This window comes from Pagrus major, chromosome 5 (genome assembly GCF_040436345.1).
Source record: "Pagrus major chromosome 5, Pma_NU_1.0".
NCBI classification, from domain to species: domain Eukaryota; kingdom Metazoa; phylum Chordata; class Actinopteri; order Spariformes; family Sparidae; genus Pagrus; species Pagrus major.
Window position 1 is genome coordinate 13,623,126 of NC_133219.1, and position 21,220 is coordinate 13,644,345.

Consider the following 21,220-nt stretch of genomic DNA (forward strand, 5'->3'; position numbering starts at 1 on the left):
TAAGCAATGCATTATATCATTGGTCAGGCAGCTTCTTCCTAAAAAATAATGGAAAGGAAAGCTGACAGGCCAGTGTGCTTTGAAATGTGGAAAATATGAATGTGGTTTGGTATTTCTTTCTCCAAATATTTACATTCATCTTAATATGAGATAATCCTAGTGACATTTTGAGCAACATGGTGTGTAAACTTTCTTAAACAGTAAGATCACAGATTCATTCATAGTTAAGGAGACTGCTGATTGAGGATTTGTTCAGTAATTGTTCTTTATTATTTTTAAAAACTGTTACCATTTCTCTTCTCAACAAAATTCATTTTGTGCTGCAAATGCATTGTCATGGATACAAAACCCGCTCTACACTAAGTAACTTACAAATGTACATATATAGTCATCTACTCTGTTGTAAAAATTAATAAATTAGAACAATAAATAGTCTTTACTTTGACACAAGCAGCAGAGGTATCAAAAGGCGTTAAACAAAAGAAACTGTATTTCTGTAACTGTATTTCCTTTCAGTATCCATAAAGAGAATGCAACAAAGTGTCCCATTTTCCATACTTGATTTTGGCCTAAAAAGGCCATCTTTACCATAAATTTAATATATGGCTCAACTTGGAGATACGTTTAGGGCATATGGTGCTAGGTCAGTGAGTTGAGCCAGTTAAGATTGTTTGTTGCCTAGGAATGTGGACAACCCCTGCCCCCTTGTGCTGTCCCACTCCCCCGTCCGACCACCTCAAATGTTGCCCAGAATGGCGTCCTGAGTGGTGGTATACATGTTTCTCAATCCCCCACACCTTGCTATCGCTGTAGCTTGAGGGAGTGGAAAAGAGGCATGTGAAGTGGGAAACAGGGTTGGGATAGATAACCCTGCCACTAGGACCTCTGCATAGCGCCTACGTATCAGGAGGCTGCAGGAGGCAGGAGGTGAGCCTGGAGAGTTCATGTCTTGTCAGGTTGCCTCAGGGAGGTCACTTCACTGCGCCAGGACACATGAAGTGCTGATTAGTGTTTGCATCAAGTGGGGAGGCCAGAGATAAGTAGAGAGGAAGACAGATGTCAGGGGGAAGGAGAAGGAGGGGGACAACTGACCCACTAGTTCCCACCAGGCCGCACACACAGTGGGATGTGCTTGGTTTGGTCCTTTGGGAAGTCTTGTGCCTTTGTGCTCTTGTGAGTATGAGGACACACCTTAGTGTCACTGCTGGCAACAGTTGACTGAAGATCTGTAGCACACACTCATGGCAACTGGTATTCATGCCCTTGGCTAAGTAAGATGAAGCACTTGCTTCTGTTTTGCAGTTTAAAACATACACATGTCCACACTCATTCATTTAAACCAGTTCCAATCTCGTTGAGTAACAGAGGTTCCAACAATTGTCCTTTTGTTGAAAACAGTTTTGGCTTACCTCCTGTTTCAGCTTATCGTAGTTCTGTCTTTCCTCATACTGTAAGACTTTACAAAGAGTTGAACTCTCTCAAAGCATGGACTATCTGCAGCCACACTCAGCCACCACCATGCCTTCAAACTTGTACTTGTAGGTGACCACACCTGTGTCATCAAGGTACAGCAGGGAGATGGGGTCCAGCTTGGTGGGCACGCAGCAAGCCCGTGCCGCCTTTTGAGGACTGTTGATGTTGACCAACGTCTGGACAATGGCGTGCTTGGTAGGTGTGACATGCTTCGTCAATGGAAAGGAACAAATGCCAGCGCACTCAAAGGCATCGTAACCGGTGGGCGCGAGGATCCAACTGTCCCATCCAATATCTTTGAACTCTACATACAGAGATTGTTTCTTGCAGTGATTGCCCTTGGCATTGCGACGAATGCGGGATGCAGTGTCGTAGATCAGATTGGAGCGCATTTGGATGAGGTCCTCTTCATCTGGCCCAGCTTCTTCATCACCCTCATACCTGTCCTGCCCCATCTCCCCCCACAGCCCATTCAGGCCTGTCCCCAAGTCGTTTTGGAGAACCATGTTTGAAGTTTCATGGTCAATCATCTCGTTCAGCTCACGCTTGTCATCACGGTGATCACTGCTTTGGTCATCAGAGAAAACAATCAGCAGAGGTTTGTGTTTTTCCTCAGGGCTGGTGTCAATCTTCATGTCCCCTTCAGGTAGATCCTTTTCTTTGTTGTCCTCTGTCATACCCTGAACAGTATCTTCATTAACCATGCTGGCGATGTGCACCTCCAACCGTTGTGTAGTGCTACTGTCGGATTTGCGCCAGCGCTGAACAGCAGCAGTGAGGTCAAAGGCCTCCCAGCCGTTATCGGTGCCATAGACCTGGCGTGAAGCCAACTCCACCAGCTCTGTCCGCTCTCCTCCTCCTCTGAATCCGTCGCCTCGCACGGTGCTCTCATCAGTCGTGTTGTCATCTCCATCATGCGATTCCAGTTCGTAGATAGTGACCTTGCGGTCGACACCAGCATAGAGGTGGCGGTCATTTTGGACAAGGGTGTAGAGGCGAAGCTCTGCTGCTGTGATGTGTTCATGATGGGGGACTGACACATTGAAGAGGAGTGGGTGACGCCTCACTCCTCCAACACCCACAACACTGGGAGATGAATCTGGAGTACAAAAAATGGTCATAGTTAAACTTCGGTACATTTGGTACAATCTTTTTGAGGTTTTCGTTTGAGTTCAGCAACATACTCTAAACCTATCCAAATCTAACCCCACTGAGGATTTGTCTTCAATCTCATCCCTAATTGGAAAATATTCAACTATTATCACAATGTTAATGCAAGCTGTTCCATTTTAGAAAAAAATAGCATTTTGATATAAACATTGCAAAAAGTTTGTTAGTACATACTTGAAGCTACAGTCTACTTGAAACAGTACATATATACAAGGAGACGCTTGCTCTGAGATTCATTACTTACATTCTTTGGCTTTGCAGTAATGAGGAAAATAAGTATTATATTGATAAGTATTATATTAAATTGAAAATGTTGAAAGTGAAATGAAAGTGTTCGATAAACATGGCAGCAATGAAGAAAGAAAAGTAGTTTTTAATCAACAGGGCATCACCATATGGAGCAGAGGAGCCTTACCTTCATTTTTGAAACTTCGGATGATGTTGGCTGTCGGCATGGCAGTGTGGTCATTTGCGAAACGGTTGTAGAGCTCCATCATGTACTCAGGTGGCTCTTCTCGAGTGCTTCCAAGAGGCAGGGGAGGAGGACCCAAGCCAGACAGGTTGAAAGTCCGCAGGAACTGTTCCTTCAGGCTCTCCAGCAGGCTCTGCATGCTCATGTTGCTGTCCTGCTCCAGCAGTGATGGATCCACCACCCCTCCGTGCCCGTCTCCCAGCCCCGGAGCAGGGCGATGCCTCTGATGGGTGCTTGAGATCGGGCTGGTCTCTCCACAGAGAGGCCGCTGGAGTAGCAGGATGGAAAACAGCAAGAGCAAAGTCTTGGAGCTGCAGATGGTTCCCAGTTGAGAGACCCAAACGCTCGCCATGGGAAAAACAATCTGCAGCTTTCTATTTTATAGCCTCTGGGGTTATCAATGGATGGGCTGATGCAACAGTATGAACAAATGATTGTGATCCCTGAACGCCTTAATCCAAAGGTTACTGTAAATCGTTGTCAGTTCATCTGTTGGCTAAGAAAGTTCTGGTTTCCCGGCAGTAGACAGTGGTGTTGTTGACCCTTGCACTGACCAGTGTGAGCCTCCCTGCAGGAGTGAGTATTCCTGCTGCCCTCTCCCAGATCTCACAGCATTTATTCTCACGCACACCTTTTGATGTCCTTTGCGACAGGGCTGCAGTTCCGGTGACAGGGTGGCCAAGGCTTGGCTTTGTCCGTCCGAGTCATCTCTGTTGTGTCCTCTCCTGTGTCAGTCTCTCTCTGTGCTCTGCTCTCTTCTCTCCAGCTCTTTCTTTCTGTCTCTTATCTATGATATGGTGGGCTCTGCAGGGCTCAGTGCTTATGGTCTCTTTGCTCGTGTGTGTGTGTGTGTGTGTGTGTGTGTGTACGTGCGTGCAAGCCTTTAACTTTGTGTGATGCACATGAGCGTGTGTTATCTCACAACTTCCTTAATGAGGATTTTGTAAACACTGTCCTGTAGCCTCTTCCTTGTGGAAGCGCTATTTTGTTTGGGTGGGTGCTCCAGGGTTGATATTCTTCATTTGTTTATTTGCTTTGTAAATGGTGGAGTTCTGTGGGCTGCTGTCTAGGCTCCATTGACCATTTCTTTTTGACAAAATACACCAAGGGTCTGTTGATATTGTTGTATGTAACAGGATATATCTATTAGACAACTCTTGTCCAAATGAAATTGAAATGCAATGAGGTGTGAGGCCTTAATGATCAAGGGTGAAAGATACTGAGCTGACTCTCGAGAACATTTCAAGTTAATCCTTCATGCTCTTTTGCAGCTTGGGTCGGTAGGATTTAAAGAATGAAACCAGCAAGAGCAACCTGATTTTTTAAAGGTATCCAACCGAAAAAAAATCCCATCCCCTTCTGAATTCAAGCCTTCCTCCAAAGCAACTCCTCCAAAACACAGTGCACTATGCCTGAATACAATGACTTCCCCAACTGGGACATGTGTGTTAGCAGATAGTTAGCTACGTTCAAAAAGTTTAATTTAAAATACATAAATAAACAACTCTGTTAAATGCCTTAATCATATTAAACACAAGCAAAATAGCAACTAACGTACCTCAGTCCAAGAACGCTACCTGGCATGCTTTTTGCTAACGTCACTGGGTTAGCTGCTGAACAAGTGTGTCACAGCCACAGCGACTCGTTCCTCAGTCTCAGGGCTGTATATCCTTGTCATCGCTAACCGTATACAACTACCTCATGTCTCATTTACATGTAAGTGAACACCTAACATTGCCATAAAGAACATGGACATTTGAACTCTACTTTCTCTGCTAATTGTGTGCAGCTAATTCACTAAAGCTTTAGCAATATATTCACCTAGCCATGTGGAAGACAGTCATATGTAATGAGTGCACAGTCAAAATGTGCGAGAGCGGGCCATTAAATCTTTTCTTCTTCTTCTTCTTCTTCTTTTTGAATGAAATGATCGGACAGGCTTTTTAGAGGCCTTCCACAGCCACAGACACCAGATTTATTTTATTTTCTTCTTCTTTTTTTGTCAGAGCATATGATGTATTGATTGTTCTTCAAATATAACAAAAAAATGCTTCATAAATAACTTACCAACTCTGTCTTTGACAAAGTAGTAATCACCCCCCTGTTGCGCTCACTCAAATGTTCTGAGCGTACTTCCTCTTCTGGTAATTGGACACTGTGTCTTAAATGGGTTATCTGGGCATAAGAGGCTCCATGCAAGGATGTACAACGCAAGAATAGAAGAGGCACATTCTCAGAGACACTGAATTTTTTTTAAAGACATTCCTCTTGATTAGTCATATCAAGAGACAGTCATATGTGAAGGCTATGGGAACTGGGTGGCTCGTGGAGAAAGACTTTCAACATCCTTAGTCATTACTGAATGTACGGATATACTGTACATGAAGCAGAACAGCACAAGATATTTTCTGATGAGAATAATAATGACTCAGTCTGACTCCTCCACAGTTTTGAATAAGTGACCCGTTCATCACCTGAACCCCTTATTCCACTACACAACTGTCATTCCTGAGCTTCTTTGTGTGACCTGCAGATACACTCCTGATTGTGGTGCGTCACAGAGATGGGAAAGAATGAGCTTTTCCTGCCTCTGCCACTCAGCTGACAGTTGACAGACATGCTGTTATCTCTCACACTGTTAAACTGCTGCCGCAACAGACTATCACATCTTCCTGATGGCCGCAAGGCTCGATAATGGCAATGTTCTTTGCACACACATACATTCACACAGTCAGTCTCGTACATATGGTCTATATTATGGACCTCAGTGTGTAAAAAAAAAAGTGGATTTATGAAGGGAAGAGTGGCTATTTTTAGATTTAGCCGTGCAAAACACAAAATTTTGTGCTGACATACAATATCCAGACTTTATGATTTTCATGTGTGTCCCCTACAGTGCTTTGTTTTTTAGGATGGAAAATGGATTGAAAACTAACACACCACCTGACATACTACCACAAAGTCATCAGGACGAATGGGTTGTCTGTTAGCCTATACGTCCAGCAGACGCAGAGCTAAGATAGCATTTATTTAGAGGCATATATTTGGCCACCCAACATATTTACAGCCAAAATTCACTCCGTTAATCTCTGATTTGGTCACTCACTGGGAAAAGTGTGGCTATAGCAGCTAAATGCTCCACTATGATCCCAAGCTAGTCACTAATTTTGAGTGTGCGGTTTCATGGGGAGGTAGCACAGCAGGTTTATTGCTGAAAAGAGCTGCTGCTGCCAGTCGTTTGAGTCTTCATTGATGTAAAAAATATTGATTAATTCAGCTTTAATCAAACAAACTGCATTCTTGGAGGTGAATCATAGTTATATCTGTTTTTTGACATGCTATCAGCTTGGCTCTGTGAATGCGAATGTTGTTCAGACAATATATATTCACCATGTGCATTACCATGGTTTATGACTAAATACATGCAAAACTACTGATGTTCCCATCAGCGCTAGCTGCACTTGATGTTTAGTGCTACTTATACTTATTATTGTAACCATCAGCATGTTAGCGTGGTCATTGTGACCATGTTAGCACGCTGACAGTAGCTCAAATCACTGCTGTTTCGCTAAGCACAGACTCACAGTCCTGCATGTCAAAGATATTTAGCATTTAAGATCTTAAATAAATTTATGTAAAACACTGTACACCGCACTTATATGGTTTTAACATAAAAGGAATCTATAATCATGTTGAAATCCTTAACATTGCATCTTCTCCTTCTCTCTTATTAAAATATATTCTGCCTCTATGATTATGCAAACGTGTCATTTCAAATGATTAAAGACTTCACAGGTGATGTCTCCTACTTAACTGTAAAGTCCAGACTCAAGGTATGTGCACTGGAGGCTTTGAGTTTCCACATTACACTTGTGTATGCTGCATGTTGAACAAGGATTGGCTCCAAACTACTTGTGATGTCACAAATCGTGCTCTCAGGCCCGCCCCTTAAATTCGGATTTTCATTGAGCGCAGAGAAAATTTAGACTTTGAGCAGATGAATGTGAAAACAGCCTTCTAATGTCGAACTCTGCACATACATCATTCTACGAACTGAAGCTCAAACATCCAACTGTAGCAACAAGAAGAAAAAACACATTTTAGACTGGAAGGGGACTTTAATAAAGGTCTGCCGTGTCACTTTAACCCTGCCAGTGTATTTTACCATCATATACAATGTCCACTGCTTTCAGGCCTGATTAACCTTTTTCAGTTCAGGCAGTCATCACTGCTTTTTAGCAATGATGTACAAATACAAAAGGTGAACTGATTTGTTTTTATATAAATATGTGGTGTGAAATTCATTTATATATCAACAAAGAGACTTCAATTTGTGCTGTTTTATTAATTTACGACTGAAATGAACTCCATATATGACACATGGCATTTGTACTGTCCACCATTAACATCATTCAGTCCAGCTGATCTCTGATCAAAGGGTCTTTTCATGCATATCCTATGTAACAGCTCCAGATCACAGCAGTTCATATAGAGTGAGATGACTTCTGCAGCAGGGAGGAACAAACTTGTGCTCAAGTCTTTAATGTGAATAGTGATATTAAACCCTGTTTATATCTCTATTCAGAGGCACAAACAAATGAGCCAATAATTTATTTTGCGGACGAAACAGGGCTCAAATAGAAAATATCCAGCACCCCACTGGAGGTGGATAGTATTACATAACCAGTTCATGTGAAAATTGCTTTGTTGAGGTTAACAAAGTCATGAATCCATATACTAGTGAGTCTGAAAATGACCATTAGGTGGGAGCTTGTGACTGTTTGGCGAGGAACTGCTGAACGTCTCTTTGCAGCTCCTCGTTGCGTCTCTGAGCCTCATCTCGGCTGCGCTCAGCATTTCTCAGGCAGATCTCCAGAGCGGCCACACGGCGGCGATCTGCCTCCAGAGCAGACTGGAGCTCTGCCACCGTGGCCCTCAGCTCCTTGTTCTCTTGCTGCAGACTGCAAGAGACCGTGAGAGACACACAGGGTTCAGATGTACAGCAAAAAGTTCAGGAAGCGACTCTGGATGTCCATCAGTTTTCATCACTGCCAAAACTATTTCTTTTTCTTTTCCTTTTTCCTGTGACTCAATATGAAACTAAATTAGTTGTGAAAACACATTTTATGCAGTGTGTACAAGATCAAAGGTGACACATCAGTATTTTGCTTCAATCTTGACAATTTTCATGGTATAATGAAGGTCTGCTTGCTTCTCCTTGGGTTGCTATAACACTTGCAATTACAAAAACTTTCAAAATCCTTAGGATACCCTGAGTACCTCAAGGTTGTCAAGGTTCCTGGAAAGATCATTTTTACATTAGTAACAGTGGTAACTGTGATTCCTCACCTGTCTATCAGCTGCTGGTCATCTTTCTTCTGCTCAGACTTGCTGTTGACCTGCTGAACTGAACCGCTCACTGTCAGACTCCCTACACTCTTCTGATGAGTGAGCATCGGGGCAGGCCGGGAGTCACTGTTAGGCTTTTGGGGGGCAGCAGGAGAAGAACCTGTGTTATCACTTCCTCTCCTGGCTGTTAACCTATCCTCTCCCTCTTTGTTACTGATCTGAGACCCCCCGAACAATGAACCTGAACTCCGCAAGTCCAGTATCTTAAAAATATCCTCAGCAAATGTCCCACTCTTCTCCTCGGTGCTCTCCTGAATGCGACTCCACCGGTTGAGGGCGTCCGTCTTGGCTGCCATCCCAGTGAGAGGACAGTTGAAGGTGGGCAGGGTCTGAGTACGTTTACGGGGACTTCCGGCCCAGTCATCTGAGGAAGGGGAGAGAGGCTCCTGAGGGAGGTACTGGGGGCTGCAGCTTCCTCTGTCTGGACCTGGACTGTCATTGTCCTCCTCCTCTTCCGGAGACTCAGACAGAGATGCATCACCCATCTGAGACAAACACAAAACAGAAAATTAACTGCAGAATAATAACACATACTATATTTATATTACTACATATGTGTTTTCAGACAAATCAGTATTTTATGCAGCACCCAGGTCCTTTAAGTAGTAGCACCAGTACTACATGGTAGTACTTATGCCAGCAGGTACTGTAGGCCTACTAATACCACAGCAGACTGTATAGAGTTGTAAATAGTTTATCTTCTGGTGGTTTAATCTTGGAAGGTCAACTAATTTCGCTTTCTTGCTGAGAGTTAGATGAGAAGATCAATACCACTCTCATATCAGTCCATTTAATAATAAACTACAGTTAGTTTACTTTAAAAACATTAAAACTTCCTCCTGTTAACAGAATTTTTTTTGGATATTCTGGCATGTGTCCTTTTCTCCATTGGACATCACATTGTCCTGTTTTCAGGATACATCCTGCTGCTTGTGTAACACCAGAGCATGCCCTAAAAACAGAACATTGGAAATATGACAGCAGCTTTATGTGAGGTCAGCTGCTCGTACCTCTGCAGACTCCCAGCCCACGAAGCTTCGGGGAGTGTTCTTCTGGCTTTCGGCCTTCTTTGAGGGAGGGGAGGGGAGCACGTCTTTGGAGAGAGGAAACAGAGTCTCATGCTGTCTGATCATCACTGTCATCAGCTTCTGGATCTGTGGAGTCGCTGTGAAGAAAAACAAACACTAATGAGAAAAGATTACGATCAAAACGTCTTATCTTCAGGTTCTTGTCCAAATACTTGATTCACTTTCTTCAGTCACAGGCACAGACATATCACAGTGGTAGTTTAAAAAACGAGTAGTGACAGTAAGTAAAGTTTAAGGAACTGATGAAGTGGCACATGTTTTTTGCTACTTTATCAGTGTCACAATTACAAGGGTATTGAAATGAGACATGCCTTCCTAATTTGTGAGATCTTTTTTTGTAAAAGTCTGTTTTCAGTTGCTAAAAAAAAGGGATGTAGTCATATGGCAGTATTGCCACATGTTATTGCGATTGCTTAATAAGACTAGTAGTCACAAATCATTTAGATAAAAGGAGAGCAATACAATTTTCAAAACAGCATTTAAAGGTCACCAGAGAGCACACTTCTGCCAACATGTTGGCTCAGGACACTTCAGTGACGCGTTCTTACCCTTCATTACAGTGATTGGGTCTTCTATCTGAGGTTTGAGCAGGTTAATCCCCATCACTGTAGCCAAGTTCTCCACATTCATCTTATTCACCTTGGATTGCAGCTGCACCTCAAACAAAAACCTGTGAAACAAAAAGACACGATCAGCACAACAGATACGGGGAAAACTGATCTCTGAACATCTGGCCAATGTTTTGAAACAGAAGGCCTTTGTGAGATCTGGTAGATGTACAGTAAAATGTCATGGTCAAGGACATGTTCGTGAAGTCTTTCCAATTATGGGGCATCCCCCTTGGTATGTCCTATAATGCTTTGTCCCAGACTTTGAGTTATGACCTTAACTTTGCTGGGGGCAATTAAAGAAAAAATATTTCCATTGTAGTGAATAGTGTAGAGTAAAAATAGTGAAATAAAAAGTCATAATCATGAGATCAAAATGTCAAAATAATGAGATAAAAAGTCAAATTAATGAGATAAAATGTCAAAATAATGAGATAAAATATCACAATAATGAGATAAAAAGTCAAAATAATTAGCTAAAAAGTCAAATTAACGAGATACAATGTCAAAATAATGAGATAAAATGTCAAAATAATGAGATAAAATATCACAATAATGAGATACAATGTCAAAATAATGAGATAAAAAGTCAAAATAATGAGATAAAAAGTCAAAATAATGAGATAAAAACTCAAATTAACGAGATACAATGTCAAAATAATGAGATACAATGTCAAAATAATGAGATAAAATGTCAAAATAATGAGATAAAATGTCAAAATAATGAGATAAGAAGTCAAAATAATGAGATAAAAAGTAAAGACTTTTTTCTCACAATTTTGGCTTTTTATCTCATAAGTATGTCTTACAATGTGAATATTTATTTTTTTTTAATCGAGGCTAAATTGTCATCAGCGTTTTTTTCTTAACTAGCACAAATGGGCTTCATAACCTCCTCCTCTGAGTGTGTGGTGGTCAGGTTTGTTTTTTAGGACAACATGTTTCTTTCAGCTAATTTGTATCATTAACATAAATAAAAGTCACTACACAAAAAATGCTTTATTTGTGATTACAATAACTGGAAACGTGCTTTGTCTACTCTTTCTACTCACCGGCACACATAACTAAGAAGGTTGTAGTTGGTTCTGGGGAGGAGAGCAATCTGTTTCTCCAGCTTTTCCCAACCCTGAGATGCGAGAGATTAAAGGACACACACACTCAACATATCATAGTAGCACTTCTTCATATACACACAATGTATGCACACAATCAAATAATATTCAGACATATTGTAGAAGATCCTAAATAAATTAACTGTACCTCTGAGCTGCTGGTGTCCAGCATGTTGGTGCAGTCCAGGAAGTCTTGGTACTGAGTCCAGGGCACCACAGGCTCAGGCAGCTCCCGCAGGTACAGCTTGAGCAGTGACGCCACCGTGTGGACATCTGTGTCACTGCGGAAACAGACACATATCAAATGAACATGCACTTACAGTATAACTGACTCTTAACCTTTAACACAATGCATCATTTTACCAGAACATAACTGCCTGAGTTGTAACCTCCCCTCTACATCATAGTCATGCAGTTGGCTCGACTGTATGCCGGTGACCTGGCTTGAATCTAATTTATTTATTTTCAATGAATTCTACACATACTTGAACAAATAAATTGCTGTTATAATTTTAATGTCTTGTATTTTTTAATGAAGTGTTTACTCTAAGTGCCTGTGAGCTTCGAGTTTTTCCATATTGAAGAGATCTGTGTAAATATTTTACTGGACTGGATGAGAAGCATTCACATGGTGGGATGTCTTATAAACACAGTACTTTTTTACAAAGTCCTTAAGGGTTGCTGGTCTTGGACATACTTGGCCCTCTTCAGCAGCGGGCTTGGATTCAGTTTTGTTGTTTGAACTCTGCCAAGAATGCAATCCAAGAGGAAAACACTAAAGCTCTTTGTTTTCTTTTTGGCCTTTTCTGTGGCCTTTGCTGGCTGCTCCTTGACTCTGCTCACACTGGATAACAGACAAAACAAGTGAGGGTAGATGGATGTTTTAATCAACAGTGCTCTGTCAGAGGAGCTTGTGATGTTGAGTAATAGAGGCTTCCTCCTCTTTGCCTGCCAGAACAGGATGTGGTATCGCCTTCAGTTCTGAGCAGACAGAAATCTATCAGCCGCTCTGCATCTCTCTCATCTCTCCTTGCTTTCTCAGAAAGAAAAAAAAACGATGATGCTGTCAATTGATTGAGGTTAGGACATGTTCTCCTTATATAGCAGTGACCTTTTTAAGCACATTCATTTGCCAACCAGGTTTAAAGAGGGCTTCCATTGATTTCCACGGACATTTTGTTCCTTGTGAGTTATCATGAGTAGTAATACTCAGTATTTCCTGTGTATTTCAACGACCAGAATAACCCTATTTTGCACAAAATGCATGTAGTATACCATACACACATGCACAATACTACAACTGACATATTTTGTGGCATCAGATAAAGATGTACAGCTTAATATAAAGCAAACATTATTGTGATACTATATTGAAGTCAAGTTCACATGACTCTAGTCCGTACAGAGGCAACCATGAGTGCATTACCTGGGGAAGGAGGGCCTCTCTCCTGCATCGAAGGCATCTCTGAACTGTTTCACAGCATTGTCCTGACCCGGGAGGCGGAAGATGCCCTCCTCATCCAAGCCGTGCTCTTTGATGAACTCCACACACTTCTGCACCAGGATTGGCACCGTGTGAGGCCCAAACCGTTGCTCATATGTTACTGTGTCCATGAGACCCTTTCCAAACACTGCAGAGAGGTAAGACATGACATTGTACAAATTCAGATGAACACCCTTATTGTCCTTTTCACATCATCTTTGAGTGATTGTCATCTGGTGCCTGTGCTTTAAACACTTTGGGCTTAAGATATTGGTTTATTCTTTTTCTTTGGTAGTTTGAGGAAAAAAGCAATTTCTCTTTCTTAAAATTAGATGAGAACATTAAGACATTACTCATGCACGGTTGATATAGCCGGCAGCTGGTTAGCATACAGTAGCTTAGCAAAAAGACTAGAAACAGGGGGGAAACAGCCAGCCTGACTTTGCTCAAATGTATCAAAATCCGACTAACACTCATTAATTAAAAATGATTAAAACATACCTTATCTCAATTGTTTCATTCTGTTTCAAAACTGTTCACTATACTCTTTGCTAGCTATCTTTGGCTGTTGTGACTAGCTGCTCATAGCAAGTTAGCTCAGTTAGCAGTACAGCTAAGCAGTCCTATTAGCTGACTGAGGTCTGCCTGGACTGCGACCACAGCTGGACACAAAACAGGGACAAGGGGTAGAGTACAGAGGCGATTTACATCAACTCTGATCTTACTGCTGGAATATTTTCACATCTTACTCAGTGAATTGAGGATTTATTTCAACCAAACCAGAGGTGATTGTGGACAGACATGTATTGTGTTGCAAAGCATGGTTAGCATGCTAAACAGCTAGCCTGGTCCTGGTTCAAAGCACCTGTCCTAGCAGTTGAAACACTAACACTTCCCCAGTGTTTCATATCTAGTGATATGATGCCTCTTGTTTATTTTAAGCATGAATTCAAGTAGTGGTCAATAATTATCTATTGCTCCTTTAAGCTCAACTTAGTTTGGTAAAGAGAAAAACTTGAATTCAGAAGGTGTAAAGTTGTATTTTCTGTTTAATTAGGGAAATAGGTGTCAGAGTATTTACTTTCTGAACAGTTTATTTTTTGTAAAAATTGCAAATCAAAACTACAGTTGGGCTTTACTATCAGACTATCATCTCTTGCAGTACAAAGTGGTATCACAAGACAGGATGGGCCGGGGCTTAGCACGCTAACTTTAGTAGACACTGTGCAACACAATACATAGATGTCTTTGACATTACGTCAGCACTGTTGTTTCTTCAAACTCTGTTGATAATGTTAATTTATTTTTTTTAATGTTTTAAACCCACAATTTCTTCCATATCTTGCATATTGCCCCACTAATATGGACGAGAATCACATCTTTTTAACTTTTGCACAACTTTTGCTTTGTCCCCCTGAATCTGCCTTTATGCAAAGCTAAGCTAACCAGGTGCTGGCTTAAGTTACATAGCCTACAAACATGATTTTTGATAAATGTATTTCCTAAAATGTTCAACCATTCCTTTTATTTCTAGAAATGTCTTGTCAAATATAGCTGCAGTGTCATACATAAACAATATAAGGTTTTACTAAACCTCCACTTGTTGGCACTCCAATGACTCTGCGCAGAGTGCGGACCCATTCCTCCATGTCACTCTGGGAGTTTGCCATGAACACATAGGGACATCGCTCTCTGTCTCCAGTCGTACCTGTGAAATGATGGGTATTGTTGGACAAATGCATCATTGTAAAGCAAAAAACCTTTTGCAGGGCAGAGCCACGTGTCAGAAACTCTGAAATTGAGTTAAAGATTTCCAGAGTAGACTGAGATTGCTATCAGTTCTTGGTAGTTTGTCTGTCTTCCTACTCTGCAAGTAAGCGTTAACAGAAAGGGACATGTAATCCAATGTATATTATTTAAAAGTCCTGACGTACATGAAATGTTAATGAGAGTTTTTTCTGTAACTTATGAAGAAAGAACAAGACAAAAGATGACAAAATGGCAATGAAGGCAGGCCATCAGAGACAGCACTGCTGTTTCATGCTGCACACAAAACCATCTCTAGGTGCTGGAATAAACATGCCACACAACACCTGAGGTCAGTTTTCCTCTCTTTAAAGGGTCGATTTGGTGCTTACGTGGTATGATCTCGAAGAGGTACTTCCCAGGGTCATCAGAGTTCGGAGGGAGTTCATTAACTTTGCTGAAGCGCAGTTGGATGACTCCCTGTAGACCGAAATATAGGAGCACAGACAGAAAAAGCACATTAGTGTATTATCCAGTCAAGTCTAGCACATTAAGAACCAACTACTTATAGTTCACTTAGTTACCACAGAGGCATGTGGCCCATGTTTTATTAATGTTTTAAAAGCCTCAGTAGGTATTTTCACTGCAGGTGTGGCTCAGTTTCTTGTATCACAAGGGCTTTATGAAAATCATTGTTTAGTTTGGGATCTTAACGAGGTCACTATGGGTTCAGCCCACTTCCTCCATCTCCCATTCTCCACCCACAGTCCCTTTCGTAAACAACTCGAGTAATTCCTCATGAATTCTGTGGCTTTTAAAGCCTGTCGATTAACCAGATGATGCGTAGGGCTTGTGCATGCCCTTGTCCAGTGTCCCTGAATGGTGAATAAAGTTTTCTTTTCTTTTTTTTCACATGTTCACGATTGCTCCTCTCCCTTCCTGTGTCACTACCATTAAATTCTAAACAGGAAGTAAATCGGAAGGAAGGGAGAAAACAAACACATAAACATGGAGAGGTGAACAGAGGCCAAACAAACAAAAACGTAAGAAATAACAGCAAGAAGTTTTTGTTTTTGTGTTTTGTTTCGTGTTTTTTATGTATATATATATTTTACACATTAAGATAGTCTACAAATTTGACCACGCTCCCTGAATACATGGTTGTAGCTATCCACATATGAAGTTACAGCTTGTAATGACACTGACACCGATTATCGATCCAGACAGATCTACAGCATGGTATCAAAGACTATTGAGTCTTGGCTGAAGGTTGACCAGTGTTAAAGACATGAGTGTAAACCAGTAGGTTATAAAACACTCAAAAAACGCTTTCAGTGGAAGAAGGTCTCTCTCATGAGGCTTCAAGCATCATTTGGTCTGTCAACAGGAAGCGTGCAGAAGTTAGCCACAGCTAAAGTGTTTGTGGTGTTGATGGGAAATGATAATGGACACATTTCTGATAAAGAATCTATGAATATAAAATAAGTTTAATACAAAAAAATCTAACTTCAGATATAGAATAAATAATAAATGTTGTTGTGATATAATGTTGGTTTGCTTGTTTTTACATATAACATCACTAAAAGTAAAAGATGTACCGCATCGACATGTGATAAGGACATAGATACATACATACATACACATGAACATACTTTAACTGCATGTGCAAAATTCAAAAGGTCATTACAACTTTTTGATTACGGAATATGTGTTTTTTACATGAATTGTCTTGGGAATAATGTGCACATGTGGTTTATGGCAAAAGTTGACAAAAAGAGGACAAAAAATACACAATCATTATAATATAATTAACGTATATAATCAGTGTCATACCTGGACTGTGGTCTCCTTGTCATCTTTGTGGTAGGTCAGAGTGCTTCCCCTCAGCACAAAGTAACGCTGCTGCCAGTTCTTGACTAAACTCCTCTGCTGTTTTTTGAGCCAGCCAGCCTTCAGCGGCCTCTCCATGGACCTGGAGGAGCGTGGTGAGCCCGGCCCAGGGCCTCCCTCTCCAGGTATCACGCTCTTGGATCGTGCTGCCAAACACCACGACAAAGCAGTTGGTAAAAGCTTCATGAACAACAATCCCCAAGGCGCTGTGTCACAGCCTGAGCTGTGAGACATTATCAAAACATCAGCGCTATACTCAGCTGCAGCAGAACACTTCCTCCTTTTTATATGAATATGTATCAGCCTATCAAGGTTGAGGCTCAATGTGGCCTATTTTTGTTCTTCACCTCTACAGTTTCGAGCTGAAAGGAAACTGCCGGTCTGAGCTGACCAGCTTCCTGTGGAAGGTGAATGAATGCCGCTGTGATTGTTTGACACAAATAACACAGTGGTCTTCATGAGACTGGCTACTGAACAACAAACAACAACCCAAAAAGGTCAGGGACTGAGTTATTTTAAAACTTGAAGTGAAACTGACACATCCTATTTTGAATTTTTTGAAGAATGTCAACCTTGAGTGACACTTGTCACCCTTAACTTCTCTGTGCCTGTGAGAGGCCATGATGTTGTGGATTAATGGAGTTATGAAAGAACAGAGGCAGAGGTCTACGTGGCCAGAGAAGGGAGAGTCAGATGGAGACAGTCTGAGTGCCACGCAGGGTGGTGGGACTGCAGAGATAGCCGGATTGAGATTTAGCCCACTTGCTCAGTTGTTCTTAAATTCACCGTGTCCTGTTAAGCAAGATGATAGAGGAGAAGAGAAGAAGAAGGGCCGCACAGGGGTAAACAGGAAGCTGCCACATCATTGCCGGAGGGCCAGCGACACTTTGAAGGTCTCTAGCTAGAGGTCTGATAGTCCTTTGGTCTATTTATAATAGCATCACCCTCCCTTGATGGGTGGAAAGTTTAAACTGCTGTTGAGGAACTGTGAGCCCACACACAGAGGCCGATGTCACACCACACCCTCAGCTGACAAACACACAGCTCCTTTAAACTAGCCTCAATTCGTGACGCGCCTATCGTCCCACAGCACCTCAAAGATGTGTTCAGTGCCCACGATTGAAAACAATTTACGTCAAGTGCAACTCTGACGTCTTGAGTCACATCAAGACGAATACAGGGAAGAATTACATTTGTTTTTTCCCACTGTGTGGAGGCTTTTCATGTAGATATAGAACTACAACTAAAGGCATTTCACATTTAATCTGGTGGCGGTCTGTCCGTTCCATAAATGCATGTGCAGTTTTACATCTGTAAGACGTCTTTATAACACGTCTAACTTACCTTAGCATAAAGACTGGAAACGTAGAAGCAGCTAGCTTGGCTCTGTCCAAAGATTGCAAAATCAACCTATCAGCACCTCTAAACCTCAATAATAAACACTAACACTAAAAACTAATTGTGAAACGTTGAAAAAGCCATTTTTGTTCTGAGCATTTGAAGTGTTGTTTTTTTCCTATCTTTGGATGGAGCCAGGCTAGGTTTTTCCTCCTGTATCCAATCTTCATGGTAAGGTAAGCTAACTGGCTGCTGGCTGTTGCTTCATATTTAAGACTCATGTCTGTCTACATGAGCCTCTGAGGTTCAAAAGCTAACAAACACGTTTGACGGATTAGTCCAGGACATAACACCTCTTAACAAACACCTCAACTTGTAGTCTTAACACTTCCCTTTTTGTATGAACAAACAAGATAGAATGTTTTAATTAGGGATTCATTCCTATTTTTCCAGGGCCCTAAGTTCCCAATGTCCTATGTTCTCAGAGTCCTATGTTAGCAGGGTCCAATTGTCCCAGGATCCTATATTCTCAAGGTACTGTACTTCTAGGCTCCAATGTTCTCGGGGTTCCTATGTTCCCCAGCTCTGGGGTTAGATGTTAGGGTTATTTGACCCAAACTCAATAAGAGAGTTAATGTGTGTCAACAGAATATTAAACTGGGGAACATAGGACCCCAGGGAACACTGGAGCCTATAAGCATAGCACCTTGGGAACTTAGAACCCTGGGAACATCCCTTAATTACAGAGCTTTAGAGCTGCCAGTAGGTGGATTTTGTCCCCTTTACACAGAGCCAGGCTAGCATTTTCCCCGTCTCCAGTCTTTAGGGTCAATGCTACGCTAAGCTAACCAGCTGCTGGATGCAGCTTCATTTTTAGTGCTGAGTTTACTGCATCAGGAAGAGTTAAGGTCAGGCAGTTTGTCAACATTCACCCCCGTACACTGACTGGTTTGTGCACACAAATGCATTGCACAGACATCATATAGATAGACACTCCCATGTGCAGTATATGGACAAAGTTTCACAAAGACGGCTACACAGTCAGAGTTCTGCAGAAGCTGAGCTCTTGCATCAGTTTCCTGCTGTCAACTCAAGTCATACAGTATGAAGTCTGTCATCTGTCATGGTTCACAAAACAATGCTGCCATGTCATCAGCTTTCAGCGGGGTATGCTTTCATTATTAGCAATAATATGATATTCAGTCAACATGAAGCAGATAAACTAAGTGCACTATAGGTAGGAACTTCCTCCCACAGTGCTTAACAACCAGTACTGCTGATTGTTAAAGTGATTAGAGCTGGAGCAAAGATGATGCAGGAGTGTACAGTAGTTAATTCATCCAGTCATTGCTTGTGTGCACACCTCTTTTATCAGAGTGTTGCAACTGTTGTGCCATCTGAGCCTGAGAGGAAACAAGGCATGTTACTGCACTGATTCCACCCTATGCAAAGCAGGGTGGTAAGCACCGTATGACTAAGTCTAGACTGCTGGATGGTAGCTTTACATTACATGACTGCACATAGTTTTGAATGCGCACACACAGCCACAGACATAGGTTGGTCTATGTCACATTGCAACCAGAGGGAAGTACTTTTGAGTGACTTAAGAAATGCATTTTAAAGTTTTAAATGTGAAGCTTTGTTGTAATACAGAAACAATACATTCTACATTAGTGATGACAGCGATGTGTGTGAAATAAAAACAGGTGTTCAACCATCACCACGTAATGAAAAGCCTCCAACAGGCTCAAAAAAAAACAACACACACTTTGAAACAGCAGAATTGGTCACTAGTTACAATCAGATTTATGTTCTCTACGTTAAACACCCATTTTCATTCACCAGCATGATGGTATGTGAATTATATCCAATAAAACATTAATATATATGCAAAAGGTTATATTTTTTGAAGATAAACTGCACTGTCCTCCATGTGGATATACATTTTTTACTCCGCACTACCCATGTTTTCCTGGAAAATTAGGAATTTTATCTCATTTTACTGCTACAAGACATCATCAGCTAAATGTTCAAACTCTAAAGTGCCAAAAAAGTGAAGAGTGATAGTGTTGCATCCACCCTGCTGACAGTGAACGCAGCACAGCTTACCTATCCGAGCTGTCTCAGCCTTGAAGGTGCTGAAGTCCCAGTTGCGAGGTAGTTTCAGAGACATTGTCCTTAGCTCATAGCACAGGTCAGCGTATCATTTCACACATTTACCTCACAGGAGCACATACACACATACACACACACACACCTATACACACTCAAACACACACAAAGTGGAGATATCGCAGATCACACTTCCTACTTCCTGTGTGTTAATCTGTCTTCTTCTTTTTTCAGCCCTTCAAAACGCGTCCCCTCACGTTGCCTTTACTTCCATGTTCATACTTGTTCTGTGTGCGATGTACAAATGGCTTCCAAGCTGATTCACTGAGAGGTGCAGGGCTCCTTCGTGTAGTGGGGAGTTTTCAAATGACTAGTGTTGACTGGTGTCACAAAAAACCCCACGGGTGTCTTCAGAAAGGAAATGGTTTTCACCTCAAGGCTTGAGGCCGTCAGTGAGCGTGTCACTTACCAGCTCAGACTGCCATGAGACAAATGAGGCTACAGCAGAGATTCAGTGTTCAAAAAGTTGAATCTTAAGGTCAAAGCTTAAGGTTTCATCTACTGACACTTGAATACACATTTGTAATGTTTCTCTAACTAAATTTGCTCTGTGGGTGTCTATTTCAAAAATGGGGAAGAAGACCAAGAGGGAAGAAACAAAGTGACACACACAATACACCACATGATTTTTTTTATACCTTTAATTTTCTTTGAACCAAGGCGAAGCACATTTCAGCATCAGCGTACAACTTTTCTCTAGACAAATGTACAACTCAACACAAACCATTGCACAGTTTAAGAATAATATACTGAAATCATACAGCTTTAGAAGAGAATCTATAACCACAAAATAAAATGTCCACAAAGGGGATCCTCCTACAGTGTGTGGGGACAGTCACAACTCCCATACATTCCTTTTAGAGGGTCCTGCCTGAGCACTGGGCAGGATTCACAACAGAAAAGTGGCACTGTGTTGATTAAAAATGGCACAGAGGTGTTTCCTGGGTGCCAAAACGAAAGACAATCAGGGTTTTTTTTTTAATAATAGTATGTTTATCCCTTATGTTCTGCCTCCCTGTGAGCAAATCTTAACTTTAGGGATACTGGAATGTATCGAACAACAGTAACAAAGGGGTCAAACCTTTCTGCTCAGATGCAGCATCAGTGTTAAGCTCAACCGGCCAACCACAGGAGCTCCAGCTCTCTCTAGTGGCCGTCTGTAACACCAGACAAATGGCAGTATAGAGCTGCAGGGGCTAAAACCTCAGACATCTAACCAGCCCAGGAAATATAAGATACCTACAAATGCAGAGACACCC

General features: G+C 41.6%; 2 protein-coding genes across 2 annotated transcripts; both read right to left on the minus strand.

The window, feature by feature from the left end:
- Positions 1–261: 261 nt before the first annotated feature.
- On the minus strand, positions 262–3,882 carry bmp10 (bone morphogenetic protein 10). Its single transcript, XM_073466173.1, has 2 exons — positions 3,059–3,882; positions 262–2,572 (listed from the first exon to the last, which is right to left on the minus strand). The coding sequence occupies exons 1-2, from the start codon at positions 3,465–3,467 to the stop codon at positions 1,491–1,493; spliced, it is 1,491 nt and encodes a 496-aa protein (XP_073322274.1). The 5' UTR covers positions 3,468–3,882; the 3' UTR covers positions 262–1,490.
- Positions 3,883–7,213: 3,331 nt separating this feature from the next.
- Positions 7,214–20,094, minus strand: arhgap25 (Rho GTPase activating protein 25). The gene is made up of 11 exons (XM_073466271.1): positions 19,899–20,094; positions 16,395–16,597; positions 14,954–15,041; positions 14,410–14,523; positions 12,759–12,963; positions 11,481–11,613; positions 11,273–11,346; positions 10,161–10,282; positions 9,535–9,689; positions 8,465–9,009; positions 7,214–8,076 (listed from the first exon to the last, which is right to left on the minus strand). The coding sequence occupies exons 1-11, from the start codon at positions 19,960–19,962 to the stop codon at positions 7,875–7,877; spliced, it is 1,905 nt and encodes a 634-aa protein (XP_073322372.1). The 5' UTR covers positions 19,963–20,094; the 3' UTR covers positions 7,214–7,874.
- Positions 20,095–21,220: the final 1,126 nt, after the last annotated feature.

Coding starts and splice junctions, on each gene's coding strand:
- bmp10 (XM_073466173.1), bottom strand. CDS start 3,467: ATGGCGAGCGTTTGGGTCTCTCAACTGGGAACCATCTGCAGCTCCAAG. Junction 2,573..3,058: donor CCGAAGTTTCAAAAATGAAG/GTAAGGCTCCTC, acceptor TTTGTACTCCAG/ATTCATCTCCCAGTGTTGTG.
- arhgap25 (XM_073466271.1), bottom strand. CDS start 19,962: ATGTCTCTGAAACTACCTCGCAACTGGGACTTCAGCACCTTCAAGGCT. Junction 15,042..16,394: donor ACAAGGAGACCACAGTCCAG/GTATGACACTGA, acceptor TTCGGTCTACAG/GGAGTCATCCAACTGCGCTT. Junction 8,077..8,464: donor GACCAGCAGCTGATAGACAG/GTGAGGAATCAC, acceptor GGTCTCTTGCAG/TCTGCAGCAAGAGAACAAGG.